The sequence below is a fragment of the Hylobates moloch genome, unplaced genomic scaffold (assembly GCF_009828535.3).
Source record: "Hylobates moloch isolate HMO894 unplaced genomic scaffold, HMol_V3 SCAFFOLD_3, whole genome shotgun sequence".
Classification (NCBI taxonomy): Eukaryota; Metazoa; Chordata; class Mammalia; order Primates; family Hylobatidae; genus Hylobates; species Hylobates moloch.
Genome location: NW_026652278.1, coordinates 133,042,969 through 133,063,049, shown reverse-complemented (window position 1 = coordinate 133,063,049; position 20,081 = coordinate 133,042,969). Strand labels below are relative to the sequence as shown.

The 20,081-nt window shown below is 35.1% G+C and overlaps 1 protein-coding gene across 3 annotated transcripts in view; it reads right to left on the bottom strand.

The window, feature by feature from the left end:
• Positions 1-10,797: 10,797 nt before the first annotated feature.
• The window catches only part of IL15 (interleukin 15), a 134,975-nt gene continuing 125,691 nt past the window's right edge, over positions 10,798-20,081 (bottom strand). For all 3 annotated transcript variants that reach the window (XM_032172034.2, XM_058435832.1, XM_032172040.2), the window contains 3 exons: positions 16,231-16,275; positions 14,259-14,396; positions 10,798-11,511 (listed from right to left, as the gene is read on the bottom strand). In XM_032172034.2, the coding sequence (XP_032027925.2) occupies positions 11,401-11,511; positions 14,259-14,396; positions 16,231-16,275 (294 nt within the window). In that variant the 3' untranslated portion in view covers positions 10,798-11,400. The remainder of the gene's footprint in view (positions 11,512-14,258; positions 14,397-16,230; positions 16,276-20,081) is intronic.

The window sequence follows — 20,081 nt, the reverse complement described above, 5'->3', positions numbered from 1 at the left end:
TGCAAATTAAACCAAAATGAAAAAGAAAAGATAAGAAGAATTGGAGAGGATGCAGAGAAAAAGAAATATGCATTGTTGGTGGGAATGTAAATTAGTATATCCATTATGGAAAACTTTTTGGAGGTTCCTGCCAAAAAAAAAAATAGAACTACCACATGATCCAGCCATCCCGTTTGGGGGTATATAGTCAAAGGAAATGAACTCAGCATGTCAAAGAGATATCTGCACGCCTATGTTTATTGCAGTATTATTCACAACAGCCAAGATATAGAATCAACCTAACAGTTCATCAACAGAGAAATGGATAAGGAAAATATGGTATATCTACACAATGGAACATTATTCAGCCATAAAAAAGGAAGATCTTGTCATTTGCAACAACGTGGGTGAACCTGGAAGACATTATGTTACATGAAATAAGCCAGGCATGTAAAAACAAATACTTCATGATCTCATTCATATATGTAATCTAAAAAAGTTGATCTTAAGAAGTAGAAAGTAAATCATCAGGAGATAAGGTAGTGGTGGGGGAGCAGATTGGGGAGATGTTGGTCAAAGTTTACAAAATTTCAATTAAATAGTGAAAACAAATTCAAGGGCTAGATCGTAAAACATGGAGACCATAATGCTGTATTATATTCTTGAAAAATAATAATAGAGTACATTTTGTGTTCTCACCACAATGTTGGTTGGTTTGGTTTGGTCATTCTGATAGATGTGTGTTGGAATGTCGTGTTGTGCATGATAAATGTATATAATTTTATTTGTCAATTAAAAAAACAAAACAAGGCCTGGCCGGGTGGCTCACACCTGTAATCCCAGCACTTTGGGAGGCCAAGGCGGGTGGATCACAAGGTCAGGAGATCGAGACCATCCTGGCTAATGCGGTGAAACCCCATCTCTACTAAAAATACAAAAAAATTAGCCCGGCGTGGTGGCGGGCACCTGTAGTTCCAGCTACTCCGGAGCCTGAGGCAGGAGAATGGCGTGAACCCAGGAGGTGGAGGTTGCAGTGAGCTGAGATCGCACCACTGCACTCCAGCCTAGGCGACAGAGCGAGACTCCGTCTCAAAAAATAAATTAATTAATAACAAAACAAAACAAAAACAAAAAACTGTTATCACTGAAAAGTAATCTAGAAAGTCCTTTTTTCAAGGAGCCATCCCTATGTTAAGATTTTGATGACAGATAAATTCTATCAGTCTTCAGAATTCAATGCTGGATTTATTTATTTTTGAAAATGTATTTAAATTGATATATTAAATTTTATGTATTTATTGTGTACAATATGATGTTTTGAAATATATATACATTGTGGAATGGATAAATCTAGGTAATTAACAAATACATTACCTTACTTGGGTATCATTTCTGTTATGGAAACACCTAATATCCATTCTCTTAGCATTTGTCAAGAGTACAATATGTTGCCATTAACCATAGTCACCATATGGTATAATAAATGTCTTGAAATTTTCCCTCCCATCTAACTATAAATACCTATCATTTGACCAACATCTCCCTAACTCTCCCTCCCCGCATAAATACTCCAGCCTCTGGTAACCACCGCTGTATTCACTACCTCTTGAGATCAACTTATTAATATCCCACATATGAGTGAAATCATGCAGTATTTACCTTTATGTGCCTGGATTATTTCACTTAACCTAATGTCTTCCATCTTCATCCATGTTGTAGTGAATGACAAGAAATTCTTTATTATGGCCAGTGTTGATTTTGTATGTACACCACATTTCTTTATCCGTCCATCTGTTGATGGACTGATTCCGTATCTTGGCTATTGTGAATAATGCTGTGATAGACATCAGTGTGCAGACATTTCTTTCACTGATTTTATTTCCTTTGGGTATATATTCAAAGCAGTGGGATTGTTGTATCAAATGGTAGTTCTATTTTTAATTTTCTGAGAAACCTCCATAAAGTTTTACTTAATGGTTATAACTAATTTACATTCTCACCTACAGAGTGGCAGGGTTCCCTTTTCTTTACATCTTTGCAACTTTTGTTAACTTTTTAAAAAATAATACTCATTCTAACAGGTGTGAAGGTAAAACTCGTTGAGGTTTTGATTAGTGATGTTGAGAATTTTTTTTTCATATATCTCTTGGTCATTTGTATGTCTTCCTTTAAGAAATAGATCTCTGGCCGGGCGCGGTGGCTCACACCTGTAATCCCAGTACTTTCAGAGGCCAGGTGGGCAGATCAACTGAGGTCAGGAACTCGAGACCAGCCTGACCAACATGGAGGAACCCCATCTCTACTAAAAATACAAAAATTAGTCGGGCGTGGTGTCGCATGCCTGTAATCGTAGCTATTCAGGAGGCTGAGGCAGGAGAATTGCTTGAACCCAGGAGGCAGAGGTTGCCATGAGCCGAGATCGCGCCATTGCACTCCAGCCTTGGCAACAAGAACAAAACTCTGTAAAAAAAAAAAAAATAGATGTCTGTTCAGGTCTTTTGTTCATTTATTAATTGGGTTACTTGATTTCTTGTGATTGAGTTGAGTTTCCTATATATTTTGGGTATTCTTCCCTTATCAGACATATAGTTTGCAAATAATTTCTCCTACTTTGCAGGTTTTCTCAAACTCTGTTGATTGTTTTGCTGTACAGCTTTTAAATCCCATTTGTCTACTTTTTATTTTGTTGCCTGTCCTTTTTGAGATAATACCCAGAAAATCATTTCCCAGATCAAATGTCACGGAGTTTTCACTCTATGTTTTCTTTCGGGAGTTTCATAGTTTTGGTTCCCACATTTAAGTCTGTAGTCTGTAATCCATTTTGGGTTGATGTTTTGATGTGGTGTGGGATAAAAGTCTAGTTTATTTTTTGCGTGTGGGTATTCATTTTCTCAACACCATTTATTGAAGAAATTGTCCTTTCCTGTTGTGTGTTTGTGGCACTATTGCTCTTGATTCTTCTGCTCCATTGATCTCTGTGTCCGTGTTTTTTTTTTTTTTTTTTTTTTTTTTAACTATACCATGCTGTTTTGGTACTGTCAAAAAGCTGTACTGTTATTGGTTATTGTATTTGGTAGTATTATAGCTTTTTAGTGCATTTTGAAGGCAGGTAGTGTAATGCCTCCAACTTTGTTCTTTTTGCATAAGACTTCTTTGGCTATTCAAGGTCTTTTGGGATTCCTTATGAATTTGGGGATTTTTTTCTGTTTCTGTGAAGAATAACATTTCTACTTTGACAGAGATTGCATTAAATCTGTAGATCACTTTGGACAGTATAGACATTTTAACTATATCAATTCTTTCACTCTGTGAACCTGGGATATCTTTCCATTTATTTTTGTCGTCTTCAATTTCTTTCATCAATGTTTTCTATCTTTTAGTGTAGCACTTTCATTTCTTTGGTTAAGGTTATTTCTAAGCATTTCATTTTTACTTTTTAGCTATTATAAATGAGACTGTTTGCTTGATTTCTTTTTCAGATAGTTTGCTTTCATGTATACAAATGTTAATTGTTTTTGCATGTTGATTTTGTATCGTGCAATTTTACTGAATTTGTTTATTAGTTGTATTAGTGTTTTGGTGGAGTCTTTAGGGCTTTCTACAGATAAAATTACACCTTCTACAAGAACAGATAATTTAACTTCTTCCTTTTCAATTTGGATGTCTTTTATCTCTTTCTCTGGCCTAATTGCTCTGGCTAGAATTTCCAGTACTATGTTGTATAGAAGAGGCAGGTCGGGAGTCCTTTTCTTGTTTCTAACCTTAGAGAAAAACATTTCAACTTCCTCCTTTTAGTATAATAGCAGATGTAAATTTTTCATGTATGGTGTTTATTGTGTTGTGGTACATTCCTTTCATATCTAATTTTTTGAGAATTTTTTTAAATGAAAGAATGTTGAATTTTGTCAAATGTTTTTTCTGCATCAATGGAAATCATATGGTTTTTGTCCTTCATTCCATTAATGTGATGTATCATGTTTATGGATTTGCTTAAGTTGAACCATCCTTTCATCCTTAGAATGAATCCCACTTGATCATGATGAATAATCTTTTTGATGTGCTGGTTTTTTGTTGAGGATTTTGCATCTATATTCATCAGAGATATTGGCCTACTTTTTTGTTGTTGTTGTTGTTCTGTTTTTGTCTGGTTTTGGAATCAAGGTAATGCTTACCTCATAAAATGAGTTTGGAAGGACTCTCTCTTCTTCAACATTTTTGAAGAGTTTGGTGGTAGTTCTTGTTTCAATGTTTGGTAGAATTCAGCAGTTAAGAGACCAGGTCCTGGACTTTTCTGTTATGGGAGGCTTTTTATGAGTGTTTCAATCTTCTTACTCATTATTGATCTGTTGAGATTTTCTTTCTTCATAACGTAGTCTTGCTAGGTAGTATATGTCCAAGAATTTATCCATTTCTTCTAGATTACCCAATCTGTTGGTAATTGTTCATAATAATGTCCTATGATCCTTTTTATTTCTGTGGTATCAGTCGTAATGTCTCCTTTTTCATCTCTGATTGTGAGTGTTCTCTCTTTTTCCCTTGGTCTAGTGAAAGGCTTGTTGAATTTGTGTATCTTTTTAAAAAATCAACTCTTTATTTTGTTAATCTTTTCTTCTGTTTTTTCTAGTCTCTATTATTTTTAATTTCTCCTCTACCTTTATTATTTCCTTCTTTTGAGTAATTTTGGGTTAGTTCTTGTTTCTCTAGTTTCTTAAGGTGCAACATAGTTTATTTGAAATCTCTTTTTTGATATTGATATTTATTGATAAAAACTTCTCTCTTAGAAATGCTTTTGCTAAGCCTCAGAAGTTTCCATTTCTATTTATCTTAAGACATTTTAAATTTTTTTATTGACTCATTGGTTGTTCAGGAACATGTTAATTTCTGTGAATTTGTAAATTTTGCAAATTTCTTGTTATTGATTTCTTGTTTTATACCATTGTGATCAGAAAAGATACTTGATATTATATCAACCTTGTTAAATTTGACAAGACTTGTTTTATGGCCTAACATATTATCTAATCTATTCTGGAGAATGTTCTATGTTCGGTTAAGAAGAATGTGTATTCTGCAACTGTTGGGTGGAATGTTCTTTTTTATGTCTGATAGGTCCAGTTGGTCTAGAGTGTGGTTTAAATCCAATGTTTCCTTTTAGATTTTCTGTCTGGATGCTCCATTCATGCTGAAAGTGTTGAAGTCCCTTATTATTGTTGTATTGTAGTCTATCTCTTCCTTCAAAGCTATTAATATTTGCTTTATATATTTAGTTGCTCTGATGTTGGGTGCATGTATACTTACAATTGTTATATCCTCTTGCTGAATCCTTTATCATTATATAGTGACTTTCTTGGCACTTCTTAACAGTTTTTGTCTCAATGTCTATTTTATCTGATGTAAGTATAATTACTTTTGCTTTCTTTCAGTTTCCATTTGTGAAGAATTTTTTTTAGATCTCTTCACTGTGTGTCCTTAAAGGTCAAGTGAATCTCTTTTAGGTAGCATATAATTGGATTTTGGTTTTGTATCATTTATCCATTCTGTGTCTTTTTATTGTAGAATTTAATCAATTCACATTCAAGGTAATTATTGGTGGGTTAGGACTTATTATTTCCATTTTGTTAATTGTCTTTCTTTTTGTAGATCTTTTCTTCCTCTCTTACTGTCTTTCTTTGCGATTAAGTGATTTTTTTTTGCTAGTAGTATGTTTTGATTCCTTTAATTCTATTTTTTATTTATCTATTATAGCTTTTTGTCTTGTGGTTTCCAAAAGGTTGACCAAAAAATCTTATAAAGGTTATTTTAAGCTAACAACTTACCTTTGACCACCAAAAAAATAAAACCTCTACACTTTCACTCCATCCCCTTTGATTTTGAATTTTTGATGTTACAGTTTACATCTTTTTATATTCCATATCCCTTAGTTAATATTGTAGTTGTTATTTTTACTTTTATCTTTTAACCTTCATACTAAAGATACAAATGATTTGCACACCACCATTATAGTATGAGTATGCTAAATTTGACTGTGTGACTTACTTTTACCAGTAAGTTTTGTACTTTCAGATGTTTTTGTGTTACTCATTAGTATGCTTTTCTTTCAGCTTGATGAACTCATTTTAGCATTTCTTATAAGACAGGCCTGGTGGTGATGAACTCATTTAGCTTTTCTTTGGTTGGGGGTTTTTATACCATCTTCATTTCTGAAGGGCAGCTTTTCTGGGTGCAATATTCTTGGTTAATCATATTTTTCTTTCAGTATTTTGAATCATCCCACTTCTTCCTGACCTGTAAGTTTTATGCTGAGAAGTCTGCTGCTAGGTGTACTGAAACTTCCTTACATGTTATTTGTTCTTTTTCTCTTGATTTCAGGATCCTCACTTTGTCTTTGATCTTTAACAGTTTGATTATAATATGTATTGGGATAGTCTTGTTTGGATTGACTCTGATATTAGGTATCAAGGCAAAGTTCTATGCTCATTTCTTTCCCTTTCTCACAAGCAGATGCTATCTCTCTGTGCCATGTGCCTGGGGTTGGTGAGGGTGGGTGGGTAATGCAAATAATATAAAACTATCCTTTCTACTCTCTTCAATGCATCTTTTCTTATTATTATGCCATAATCAGGCACTGTAATCTCTCACCCGGTTTCCTTAGCTATTTTGAAGGTATTTTCATGCATGGATAGTTGTTCAAATTGATCTTTCTGTGGGCAGAGGCAATCCCTGAAGAGAGCTATTCCATCATCTTCCTCAGCTCTCTTCTCAAATTATGGATTCATACGTTAATTGTCCTGACTTCAGCCTCTCAAATTATATACACTACCAAAAGGCTTGTTGTTTTGGACAGCGAGCAGGTAATTACTTGCTGAAGTTTATGTCCATTAAGTTGAAAAGAATTCATTAAATGGCTGCAATGATGAGGCCCATGTAAGATGTTGTTATTAGAAATTATTTTATTAACTTGGGATTTAGTGGTAAGGGAATTTTGACTTCACCTCTTTTCTTGATGGTATAATAATACATTCTGTATATTTTATGCATGTCAGAGTAAGTCTCATTTCTTTTGGTGAGACAGCAAATTCTTACTAGACCCTAACCAGTTGATACTTTTCTTACCAGCTTCCTCTTTTAGTTCTTTCCTTTAGCCTTGCTGTACTGTCATTCCTTCCACTCTATGAAAATGCCATGATCCTCCCTGACTGAAGGTCTTGGTAAGCTGTTTTGCTGGTGGACTCTTCCCACTTCACCCCAGATAAGTCCTAATCATAATTCATAGTTGGCCTCAGATATCACTTTCTCAAAGAAACTCTGATATCTTGAATGAATCAGATCCTCCAATTATATGTTCTTCTGGTGGTGTTAATTAGAAATGATGGTAAGTGAATGAGTTCTCAAGTTATTAGTTTGATAATATGGCTCTTCTGCTGAAATGCAATCTCTATGAGGGCTGAGACTATGGCTTTCTATTCACAGCTAAAACTGTAGCATTTAACATAATGTTCACATATAGTAGGTTTTCAAGAAAGATGCTTTCAATATGACTAAAGGAGAGAATTTGTTAATGAAAAAAAGTGATGATGATGATGAAGACAAATAACCTGTTGGGTGACCCTGGATTCTCTGATGACCATATTCTGAAAGTGTTGATACCTTTGTATAAATTACTTGTAGAATTTTCAGTTCTACTTGTCTACCAATTTCCTCTTCAATTCCTCTAATTGTCATTTTGAAGTATAGGATTGAAGAAGTAAAATATAGAATAAAATCATTAGCTTTTATTAATAATTCATTAATTTTTCTTCTGTGTGTCATCTGATAGATTATACAATTACAATTAGGATGCTGTTTAATGAAGCTAAAGTTTACCTTGCATAATCAATTTCTTACTAAGGACACAATTCAGTCATCAGACACATTCAGAAACATTGAACCAAACCTCTATGGAAATGAGATTTTCTCTGTGCAAAATATTTATATATGGCATGCATACATTAACCATGGCTCACAAGGAATGCAAAGAGCTTAAGCTAAGTCTGACATAACAAAGATGAAGGAACTAAAATGCATTCTCTAGTATTTTTGTGCTAAGCTGGGGGAGAAGGGAAGGAACAGCCACACTACTTGATTTTCATATTGTATATGTTGGTTGACCTTATGAGTTATTGAATTTGATAGCCATAAACAGTAGCACATCAAAACACGTGATCCTCTCACAATAACAGTAGCAAAAGAAAAAAAGTAATTCTGTGACTTACTCTTCTAAGATTAAAAAAATGGGAGTATATAATACTAGCTTTGTGATTAGGTTTTAAAATTCTCTGGGCTCAACAATTTTCTATTCTATTCTATTCTATTCTATTCTATTCTATTCTATTCTATTCTATTCTATTCTAAATTCTATTCATTTTATTTTGAGATGGAGTCTCGCTCTTTCCCCCAGGCTGGAGTGCAGTGGCACGATCTTGGCTCACTGCAAGCTCCACTTCCCGGGTTCACGCCATTCTCCTGCCTCAGCCTCCCAAGTAGCTGGGACTACAGGTGCCTGTCACCACGCCCGGCTAAATTTTTGTATTTTTAGTAGACAAGGGGTTTCACCGTGTTAGCCAGGATGGTCTCAATCTCCTGACCTTGTGATCTGCCTGTCTCTATTGAAAGTCAAATAGGATACAGATTTCTTCTAAACTTTCTTGAAAGATACTTATAAGCACCGTTTGACCAGAGCAATAAGACACATGTACATGGATAGGGCACTCGGGTGATAGAAGAATGTTTCAACAGAGAACGAGTTTGTACTGTGGAACAGAGAGAAATCGAATTCTTAAGAGATCATTTCCCACCCCACAGTCACTCAGTATTACCAGAATTGAATTAAGGTGAAATAAATTTATAATAAAACAAAAATATTTCATCTTTCTTACAGTTCCCAAAGTGCTGGGATTACAGGCGTGAGCCACCATGCCCGGCCTGGGCTCAACAATTATATATTGGTTCTGTTTACATTTCCATGTCCTCTGCCTTCTAGCCCTTTTTGTTCATTGCCAGGGAGAATGTAGAGATAATATTCTTTCATATGTCTTTTACTGTCCTGACATTAAGAAAAGATAAAAAGAAAATTCATCAATATAACTTTGGACTGTATGTCATATTGTTATGCTTACCTTTACTATTTGAGATTCTAAGTGTATGTTTCTGTGCTTTCTTTATGTTCTATATGGAAGATATTTTCAGCATTTACGGCAGTAAATGAGACATAAACAGAGTATCCTCTAGGCAAATGACATTGAGTTGGTTAATTAACGAAGATAGTTCAAACAGGCCGATTTTGAATCCAAAGGAAAGACTGATTTTGTAAAGAGTATAAGCATGAAAAATAAAATTTAGATTGCTTTACACTATTATTTTGTTTCTTCAGTTAACTAATAATATTTTAAAAGAGTTGCAGATCTATGTCTTGAGTTTCCTAAGATCAACTGAAGCGATCCATATCGAGTAACTAATGTAAGAATTTTAATTTTGAGCCCTGGTAAATTCCAAGTTTCAAGCCCACTTGTATGCCTATGTAACCAAAATGAACTATTGATCACTATAAAATATTGTTTGCAAAGTGACTTGCATTATGGTTTTCCTTCCCCCATCTCAGGAAGACTAACATCCCCCTAAAGACTGGGCTGGAAACTTAGAGATGAAAATGGCGCACTTTTCCTACTCTCCCTAATAGAAAAGCTACATAAAACAAAACAAAAATACAGGTATATTTAAAAATTCCATCTCAATTGAAATAAAAAAAATAAACTGCCTCAATCCACAACCCATAAACTTTAAAGAGTGGCTGCCAAATACTATTTTTCTGGACTGAGAGTAGGTAAGAAGCTGAGAGCCAATACATGATTATTGAAAGTCAAATAGGATACAGATTTCTTCTAAACTTTCTTGAAAGATACTTATAAGCACCGTTTGACCAGAGCAATAAGACACATGTACACGGATAGGGCACTCGGGTGATAGAAGAATGTTTCAACAGAGAACGAGTTTGTACTGTGGAACAGAGAGAAATCGAATCCTTAAGAGATCGTTTCCCACCCCACAGTCACTCAGTATTACCAGAATTGAATTAAGGTGAAATAAATTTATAATAAAACAAAAATATTTCATCTTTCTTACAGTTCCATTAGAAGAGAGCTTGCTAATTTTAGACAGTGTAGTGCAAAAAATATAAACAATTATTTTCTGTCAGATAGCAATGGCTCCAACAAATCAGCAGGGTTTTTTTTTATTATATAAACATGGCAAAAAGAATGTGAAAATAAAATACCTGTATTTGGGAAAACATGAAATATAAACACTGTCACTATTAGTTTTCTGAGACGGAGTCTCGCTCTGTCGCCCAGGCTGGAGTGCAGTGGCGCAATCTCGGCTCACTGCAAGCTCCGCCTCCCGGGTTCACGCCATTCTCCTGCCTCATGATCCACCCGCCTCGGCCTCCCAAAGTGCTGGGATTATAAGCGTGAGCCACCGCGCCCGGCCCACTATTAGTTTTCTATACCAGGGGCATCCAATCTTTTGATTTCCCTGGACCACATTGGAATAAGAAGAATTGTCTTGGGCCACACTTTAAATACACTACCACTAATGATAGCTGATGAGCTAAAAATGAGATTTATGAAAGTTTATGAATTTGTGTTGGGCCACATTCAAAGTTGTCCTGGGCCACATGTGGCCTGCAATCCGTAGGTTGGACAAGCTTGCACACCATTCTACCTATCAGTAGAAGTTTATTATTGTCACCACCACCAAGATTTACTGATGGACATTATTATATGCCAGTTATTGCAATTTCTTTATTTCATAACAGTTGCTTTATACATCAATAACTAAATTACAGTGTAAAGAAGAGGATTCACATGTAGTTCTTTTTCTTATTGATAACAAATTCTTCCTCTGTTTGCTATGCTTAGTAAGGAAGTCAATGAGAGCCAGTAGTCAGTGGCTCCACACTGGCAAGAGCATACCAGCATAGCTGTTGACCTGCAGCATTGGTACTCATCCCCACCAATACATAATTTGACTATCACCCTTAAACAAATGCTATTTTGCAATGAGGTAAAATATCAGTGCAACTTCAAAAAACAACACTTGTACGTATTTTTATTCAACATTTTACATTATTCCACAAATATGTACAATTTCAATAATAAATTAAAGACAAATGAGTAAAGTAAGTCTGAGAGAAGTTCATAGTCACTATATTACTCAATGACATTTTTCTGCCTTCATTTCTAAGAGTTCATCTGATCCAAGGTCTGATCATCTTCTTGACAGAAAAACTTGTTTTGACAGCACATTTGAAATGCCGAGTGTTTTGTTATGTCTAAGCAGCAGAGTGATGTTTGTTAATAACAGAAACACTTTAAAAAGAATCAATTGCAATCAAGAAGTGTTGATGAACATTTGGACAATATGTACAAAACTCTGCAAAAATTCTTTAATATTTTTTTCCTCCAGTTCCTCACATTCTTTGCATCCAGATTCTGTCACATTCTGCAAAATATAAAGAAAGATTAAATTGACAATTTATAATTAATTAAATATACATTCATGGGACTGGGAATATCATATCGTTTGAACCATATGGTGAGGTATTGAGATATGAAAACTTTAGCAAATAAATAGCATATTAGGAAGAACTATGAGAAAAGAGAACTGGGCGATTTGATATATGTTTATTTTTCCAATAATGGGTTAAGGACATTGAGAAAAATAAGCTGTGTCTATCAGACCATGGAGTTCCTGCTTTGAGCCCTTCAATGGTTTCCTATCATCTGCTTCTAGCATAAAGACCATGCCTCCCTGCATAGCACACAGGCTCTTCATGAGCTGTTCCTTACCTATTTATTTCACATATCCCCCGTGCCTCAATGTTATGCCCTAGAAACACTGAGTGAGCATTTGGCTTTCCTTGCCATGCACAGCATACTATTAGATGCCTCTCTGCCTTTGCTTTTCTCTCTGTTACATTCTTTCCTATTTTAGCTGCTGCTACTCACACTTAAGATTATTCAGGTACTCTTTTCGGGAGGCTCCTCTGAACCCCTGGGCTCCCAGGGCTGGACTCAATGTCCCATCTTTACATCTCAGAACCCCTTATTTAGACCTGTCTACAATATCTCATGTATTCTATTCATATTATGAAGTTTTACTCTTTTTATACTATAATACTATTCTCTAAGCTCTCTGCCAGAAGGGCAAAGCCAGTATGTTTGTTTCCCTAGCATTTAGCACAGGGCCTGACACACTGTAATCACCCATTGGTTGAATTGAGCCATTTAGGTGAATACCACAAATTATTGTAATTCAAACACAGTCTCATGGATAACTAGAATGTTCCAAATGTAGCAATTAAAAATAAACTTTTTAGAGATCATCTGAACCATGAAGGCTGTGCCAGCAAAAATAAAAATTAGATTTTATATCCATTAACTATTTGGAATTCAGAATCACCAACATTTATCAAGCACATCCTCTATGCCAAGCACTGTCATATTTCATATAATGCTGTCCTATCTGATCCTGAAAATAATCATGTCAGATGGGAAGACAGAGATACTGACTCATCCCAACTGACATAATCAACTGAAATTCTTCACATCCAGGTCTTCTGACTGTGCAGTCCTGCCCACGCATTCCAGCACGTATGTCACACTCTGTCATGATGAGGGCAACTATCACCATTCACATTAAAGAGCTCATCATTTATTTTGCCATGAGTTACCTGTTGCATGGCTCACTCTTTCCACCAATAAGATGGAGATAATATCATAAGAGTATTATAAACCTTAATAAATTCATTTCATACATATGTAAAGTATTTAATATATATGAGACACTGTTCTGGGAATTTGGATATAGTACTAATAAAAAACAAAAACACTTGTCCATTTTAAGCTGACATTCTAGTAGGGAAAAACAGACAATACCTATTACATAAAATATATCGTATTCCAGATATGGGACATGCAGAGAAGGGGACAGGGAGTGCTCAGATAGGGAAGGGATTGCAACTGTAAATAGGTAAATCACTGAGAAGGTGACACTGAAGCAAATACCTAAAGCAGCCTTGTATTTTTAGAGAAGAGTCAAGGTGTCCACCCACACAAGGCCAGGGCCTTTGCACTTTCAGTTGTCTCTGCCTGAACATATGTCCCTAGATACCCTTAAGGCTCATTCCCTCACATCTTTGTCAAATGGCAGCTTATTAGTTCAGCCTACCCTAACTGGAGCCCCAGTCCCCCTACCCAGCCTCCTTTTTCACCACTGGACTTCATAAATAACTAACTTATTACTCATTTGCTGAATGGTTGGTTTATTTCTGTTTCCTCCCTCTTTAACAGCAGGGATTATGGGTATTTTTTCACACTGTCTCCTGAGGGCTAAAAAGTATTTATGAAATGAACTAATTTGATTATGTCTCTTTGTTGCAAAACTGCTTTCTCTCTATCTTGCTTTGGCCACTAGTGTTTTGCCATGAAAGCCCTAATTCTTTGCACTTCAGGGCCTTTGCACAGCTGATTCCCCAGCCTATCATATGAGTACCTAGAATTTGCTCTCCTGGAACCCTCTACTGCTCAAGTTGCCTGGGATGTCCCAGATTATACTCGAATCATTAATATTTTCATTGTTATCTTTTTAAAGCATTTATCTTCTCATGGGATAACAGACTCTGCAGAAAGACTGCTCGGGTAAGAGTTGTGGCTCCCCATTTTACTAGCTGTATGAACTGAAGCCAGTGATCCAAGCTCTCAGTGCTACAATTTCTTCAACATTCAAACAGAAATAAAGATAACTATCTCGCAGATTTATCATGAGGATTAAATGAATTATCAATTTAAAGCTCAAAGAATAGTGTCTGGCACACAGTAATAACTCAATAAATGTGAGTTACTATTATTGATGTTAGACATTTGAGTATGTAATTAGATTAATGTCTATCCATTGCACCTGACAATAAATGGTGGTCAGTGACCTGTCTGTCTGGTTTGCAACTATAATTCTAGCACTGAAGCACACTACCTGGAATTATTCTGTAAATGTTTGTCTACTGAATCAATCATTGAACAGTTTAGCATTGTGTGCATGCTGGAGATGGTGCCACTTTTGCATGCCACTCCACTGAAACAGTACTCCATCTCTTGAGTGCCCCTTAGGAGGATCTGCTTGTCCATGAGTGACTTCTCCAAATCAGGCCCGAAACATAAGATGCAACTCTGAGCAACTGTTGGAAAACTCACCCCATTAGAAGACAAACTGTTGTTTGCTAGGATGATAAGATTTTCTACTGTATCATGAATACTTGTATCTCCGGACTCATGTGAAATAACTTGTAACTCTAAGAGAAAGCACTTCATTGCTGTTACTTTGCAACTGGGCTAAAAATAAACGTTATAAAGAACAATTACTTTTTTGTGATTATTAATTTTCATACTGATGTAATTTTGATTTTCAAAAAGTCAATCCAAATATTTTATAAAGATACACAATATCCTTAAGAAATTTTACATAGGAGGCAGCTTAGTTTTTTTTCTTTTGGCTTGAAAATAGAAACCAAAACAAACCAACAAAACACAATGAAGAAGGATGGCAATATTGTACAGAAGAACATGAAATTAGAAAATGTAGAAATAGTGGCCAGTTTTTCTCACTGAGCACATTTCCCCTGTGGAAAGGGTAATAATACTGGCCTTAGAGTCTGAAAACATCAACATAGACAGCTTATTTGTAAGAATTTTTAGAATCAAATTGTGTTGTTAACATTTTTAATAGTGGTAGCTGCTAATTATACTGTTCTTTCAAGTTCCAACGTTCCAGAGGGAGAGAAGTAATTCCAAGAAATTTATTAGAAAAATCAAAGCAGGACTAGTGTCCACTCACAGGCTGATCAAATCAGAAAAGGTGCCACAAAAATATGTTTTCCACAACATTTACTTTAACAATAACTTAAAGAAAGGAAACAAGGAATATCTAGGGATTTGACCATTATTTGACTTTGTGTCCTCGATACCTTGCACAGTGCCTGGGAGCCTGCAGACACTTCACAAATGCTTACTGAATGGATGAAAAAATGAGGGAATACACCCATGTGCCCAGCACTGGTAGTATTCCTTAACCCCAACAGTCACTGCTTAGGAGTGAAAGACAAATACTGTCACCATATCAGCAATAATAAAACTGAGCTTCAGAAATGTTTAGTAATTTCCAAGGTAACACAAGTAAAAAGTAGTGGAGTTAGTTTTAAAATCTAAACTTCAATCTAAGGTTGTTTCTATAACTCATGGGTTGCAAAGTTATCTTCTTGCAAAAAAGCAATTTCAGGATGCTGAATTTGGTGGCTAATTGACTACTTTCCATTTTACAAAAAATGCAAAGAAAAACAGAATCCATGCTGAAGCCAGAGGAGGGAGACAATTTCTTTGTGCAGCAGCATGACCCAATTGGTTGGTGAATATCTCTTTTTTCTAGTTTCTGACTATGGTTTCTTTCCAATGCTTAGAAAGTCATCTATGTAAGAGAAGTTCTAATTGAGGAATAATGGAGAGAGGACATAGAGTTTGTTTTCCCTGAGGGGAAGTTGGGGATTCATTTCTTGGTTTTAGTAGCAATACTGAAGGGAAGAACCACCACCAACATGACAAATCCTACATGCCTTAGGAAATGTCAGGGTATTAATGAAACAAGTTCAAGACCACTTTTCAGTTCTAATAAGTTTCATGGGTTATGTTTCTTTTCTCACATAGAGAATAATTAGAATATTTCTCTGACAAATGTAGAGAATCATGTAAAATGCAGAACATGAATGACTTTAAGCAACTTATGGAAAATATGATTGCAGATGGTGATACATTACAGCATTGGAAATAACTGATATGTTGGCTACTCTTAAATTGAATCAGTTAATCTGATTTTTGCATCTAATTGCATCATGATGCAACTGCATCACAAAAACGTATAATGTATCTTGTTCGACATTGATGGAAAAGACTCTTTTAATATTTTGATTTGGCACCATTACAAAAATAGCATTTATGTAGCTATCTGTCCCCAAGTCCCATCTCAACAATCACTAATAAAACTCATTGATCGTATATTATAGAAACATACCAAAAGTTAGATTTTAAAACTACACATATTTTAGTTGTTACAAAAATACACTTTTAAAAACTTTAATAATGAGACAAATAGCAATTTTGAAAAAAGTATACTCACGTGAACATCACTTTCTGTATACAAAGTAGCATCAATATGCATAGACTGGAAGGAAACAAAATTAGACAATATTAAAAACTATGCCCTGCTTTAAATATTATGAGAACAACCTACTGAAAACATTAAATTGTTTTTAATTCATTTTTTTATTTTGAGATAATTTAAAATTCATATGAAACTGTAGGAGTAAATACAGAGAAATCTTGTGTACCCTTCAACAAGCTTCCCCCAGTGGTAATATATTCCATAACCACAGTACAGTATTACAATCAGAAAATTGACATTAATACAATGCACTCACCTTGTCCAGATTTCACAAGTTTTATGTGCCACAGTGTGTGTGCATGCATATGTGTGAAGTTTTATGCAATTTTATCACTTGCATAGATTCACATCACCACCACCACAGTTAAGACACAAAATAGTTCCATCACCGCAAGGATTCTGCTGCTATTCTTTCATAACCAAAGTCACCTTTCTCCCCATACATACCTCACCATCACCCAATCTCTCTAAATTCTGGCAACCACTTCTCTGCTCTCCATTCCTAGAATTTTGTCATTTCAAGAATATTATGTAAATGGACTCACATCATATGTAACCTTCTGAAATTAGCTTTTAAAAGAATCGATAGACATTTTTATGAGCCATTTAGATTTACAGAAAAACTAGCAGAAAGTACAGAGACTTAAACACCCCTTTGTCCACTACCCCAGTTTCCCTATTGTTAATATCTTGCATTAGTGTGGTGTGTTTGTTATAGTTGGTGAGTCACTATTATGATCTTAAGTGTATAGAATATTATGGCTCATTATTTGTGTTGTATGTTTTACAGGTTTTGACAAATGTATAATGCCATCCATCATCATATATTAATATTTTCACTGCTTTAAAAGTAGCCTGTGCTCTGCCTAGCCATTTCTCCCTCCCTCTGAACCCCTAGCAACCACTGATCTTTTTATTGTCTCCATAGCTTTGCCTTTTTCAAAATGTCATAGTTGGGATCATACAATGTGAAGCCTTTTCAGATTGGTGTCCCCATCTTTCACTCAACAATATGGCTTTGAAGTTTTCTCCATTTCTTTTCATGGCTTGATAGCTTATTTCTTTTTATCACTGGATAATATTCTATTTTATAAATGTACCACAGTTTCTTTATGAAGATTGGTTTTTTTCACTCATCATAATACCCTGGAGATCCACCTAACTTGTGGGTATCACTAGTTTGTTCCTTTTTATTGCTCTGAAAATTGACATCAATACAATGCATTCACCTTGTTCCTTTTTAATACTCTCCTTAGTATTCCCTGACATGATATATCACAGATTTTACCAATGAAGCACATTTGTTTCCAGTTTTGGGCAGTCATGAAAAAATCTCTGTGAACATTCATGTACATATTTTTGTGTGCACATAGTTTCCATTTATCGAGGATGAATGTCTAAGAGTATAATTGTTGGATTGTAAGGCAAATGCATGTTTTGTTTCATAGGATGCTGCCAAACTATTTTATACAGTGGCTGTATTATTTTACATCATCACCAGCAATGTATGAGTGATCCAGTTTCTCCACATCCTTGCCAGCATTATCACCCTTGTTCATTTATATTTACTTAGCATCATCACTATTTTTTATTTTGTATATGCTTATAGCTGCATGTAATAATATGTCATTGTGGTTTTAATTTGCATTACTTTCTAAACAAAATATACCCATTTTTAGTACTTTCTCTCCAAAAAACTTGGGGTGACGTATAATTTTCCTTTCCAATCTGTGTGCCTTTTATTTATTTTTTTCTCATACATTTTTTCTCTTCTGCTTCATAATTTGGCTAAACTTCCAATATTATTGCTATGGTTTGAATGTCTCCTCCAAAATTCAGGTTGAAAATTAATCCCCAATGTGGCAGTATTGAGAGGTGGGGCTTTAAGAGGTAATTGGATCACAATGGCTCTACCCTCATGAATAGATTAGTCCACTCATGGATTAAAGTATCAGTGGGTTATCATGGAAAGGGAACTGGTAGTTTTATAAGAGGAAGAGAGACCTGAGCTAGCACATGAGCACATTCAGCCCCTCGCCATGTGATGCTTTGTGTCATCTCTGGACTCCAGAGAGCCCCCACCAGCAGGAAGGCACTCACCAGATGTGGCTCCTCAACCTTGAACTTTTCAGTCTCATAACCATAAGACATAAATTCCTTTCTTTATAAATTACCCATTTCAAGTATTCTGTTACAAGCAACAGAAAACTCAGACAACTATGTTGAGTAAAAGTGGTGAGAGAAGATATCCCTGCTTAGTTTCAGTCCCAGCAGAAAAACACTCAGTCCTGTACTCGCCATTAAGTATGGTAGCTCTAGACTTTTTGAACGTGTTTTGTATCAAGTTGAGGAAGTTCTCCACACCTACTTTCTAAGAAATTTTATCTTCAGTAGGTGTTTATATCAGTCTGCTAGCGCTGCCATAAAAGTCACCACAGACTTGGTGACTTAAATAATAGAACTTTATTTTCTCACAATTCAGGGGGCTGGAGGTCTGAAATCAGGGTACCAGCAGGGTTGGTTTCTTCGGAGTCCTCCCTCCTTGGCTTATAGGTGGCCATTTTCTCCCAGTTTCTTCACATGGTTTTCTATCTCTGTGTATCTATACCCTTATCTGTTTTTCTAAAGATACCAGTCATATTGCAGTAGGACCTGCCCTAATGACCTCATTTTAACTGACCCTATCTCAAAATACAGTCGCATTTTGAGATACTGGCAATTAGTACTTCAACATATAAATCCAGGAGGCATAGGGAGGGACACAGGCCATGAGAGGTGTTGCATTTTATCAGATACCTTTTCTACATATGATTTTCTTCTTTAGCCTGTTGATAGGGTAGATTACATTGCTTGATATTCAAATAATTGAGAAAGACTTGTGTACCTGAAATAAATCTCACTCGGTCATGGTGTATAATTCTTTTTATACATTGCTGAATTTGATTTGTTAATATTTTATCGAGCATTTTAATATTTAAGTTAATGGGAGATATTTTTATAGTTGTCTTTTTTAGTAAGGTCTTTATTTGGTTTTAGCATCACAGTAATACTGGTCTCCTAAAATCAACTGGAAAATGTTCCTTCCTCCTCTATTTTCTAGAAGAGACTGTACAATTGTTGTTAATGCTCCTCTAAATATTTGATAGAATGATTCAGTGTAACCAGCAGGCTTGAAGGTCCCTTTTTGGGAGCTTGTGTATGATGAATTCAATGTATTTAGTGATTATATGAGTGTTTGGATTGTCTATTTCATCTTCATTATGTTTTGGTAGTTTGTGGTTTCTGAAGAATTGGTCCATTTCCTCTAAGTTGTCAGATTTGTGAGCATAAAATTGTTCATAGTTTTTCTTATTATCCTTCTAATGACTGCAGATTCTGTAGTGACAGCCCCAAATTTCATTCCTGAGATTTGTGTCTTCTCTCTTTTTATTTCTGTCAATTAAAGATCAATTGTATTGATTTTCCAAATAACCAGTTTTATGTTTCATTAATTTTTTCTATTGTTTTCTTGATTTCAATTTCATTAATTTTAGCTCTTATATTTAAATATTTTCTTTGTTCTGCTTGTATTGAATTTATTTTGCTCTACTTCTTCTAGTTTCTTGAAGCGGTAACTTAGATTTTTGATTTGATAATTCTCCTTTTTTTCTAAGGTATTCATTTGATTTTAAAAAATGTCCTGTCAGTATTGCTTTAGCTGCATCACATATATCTTGATATGCTGTATTTCATTTTTTTCATTCTATGTATTATGAATATCCTTTGCGATTTACTCTTTGACCCATGGATTATATAGAGGTATAGTA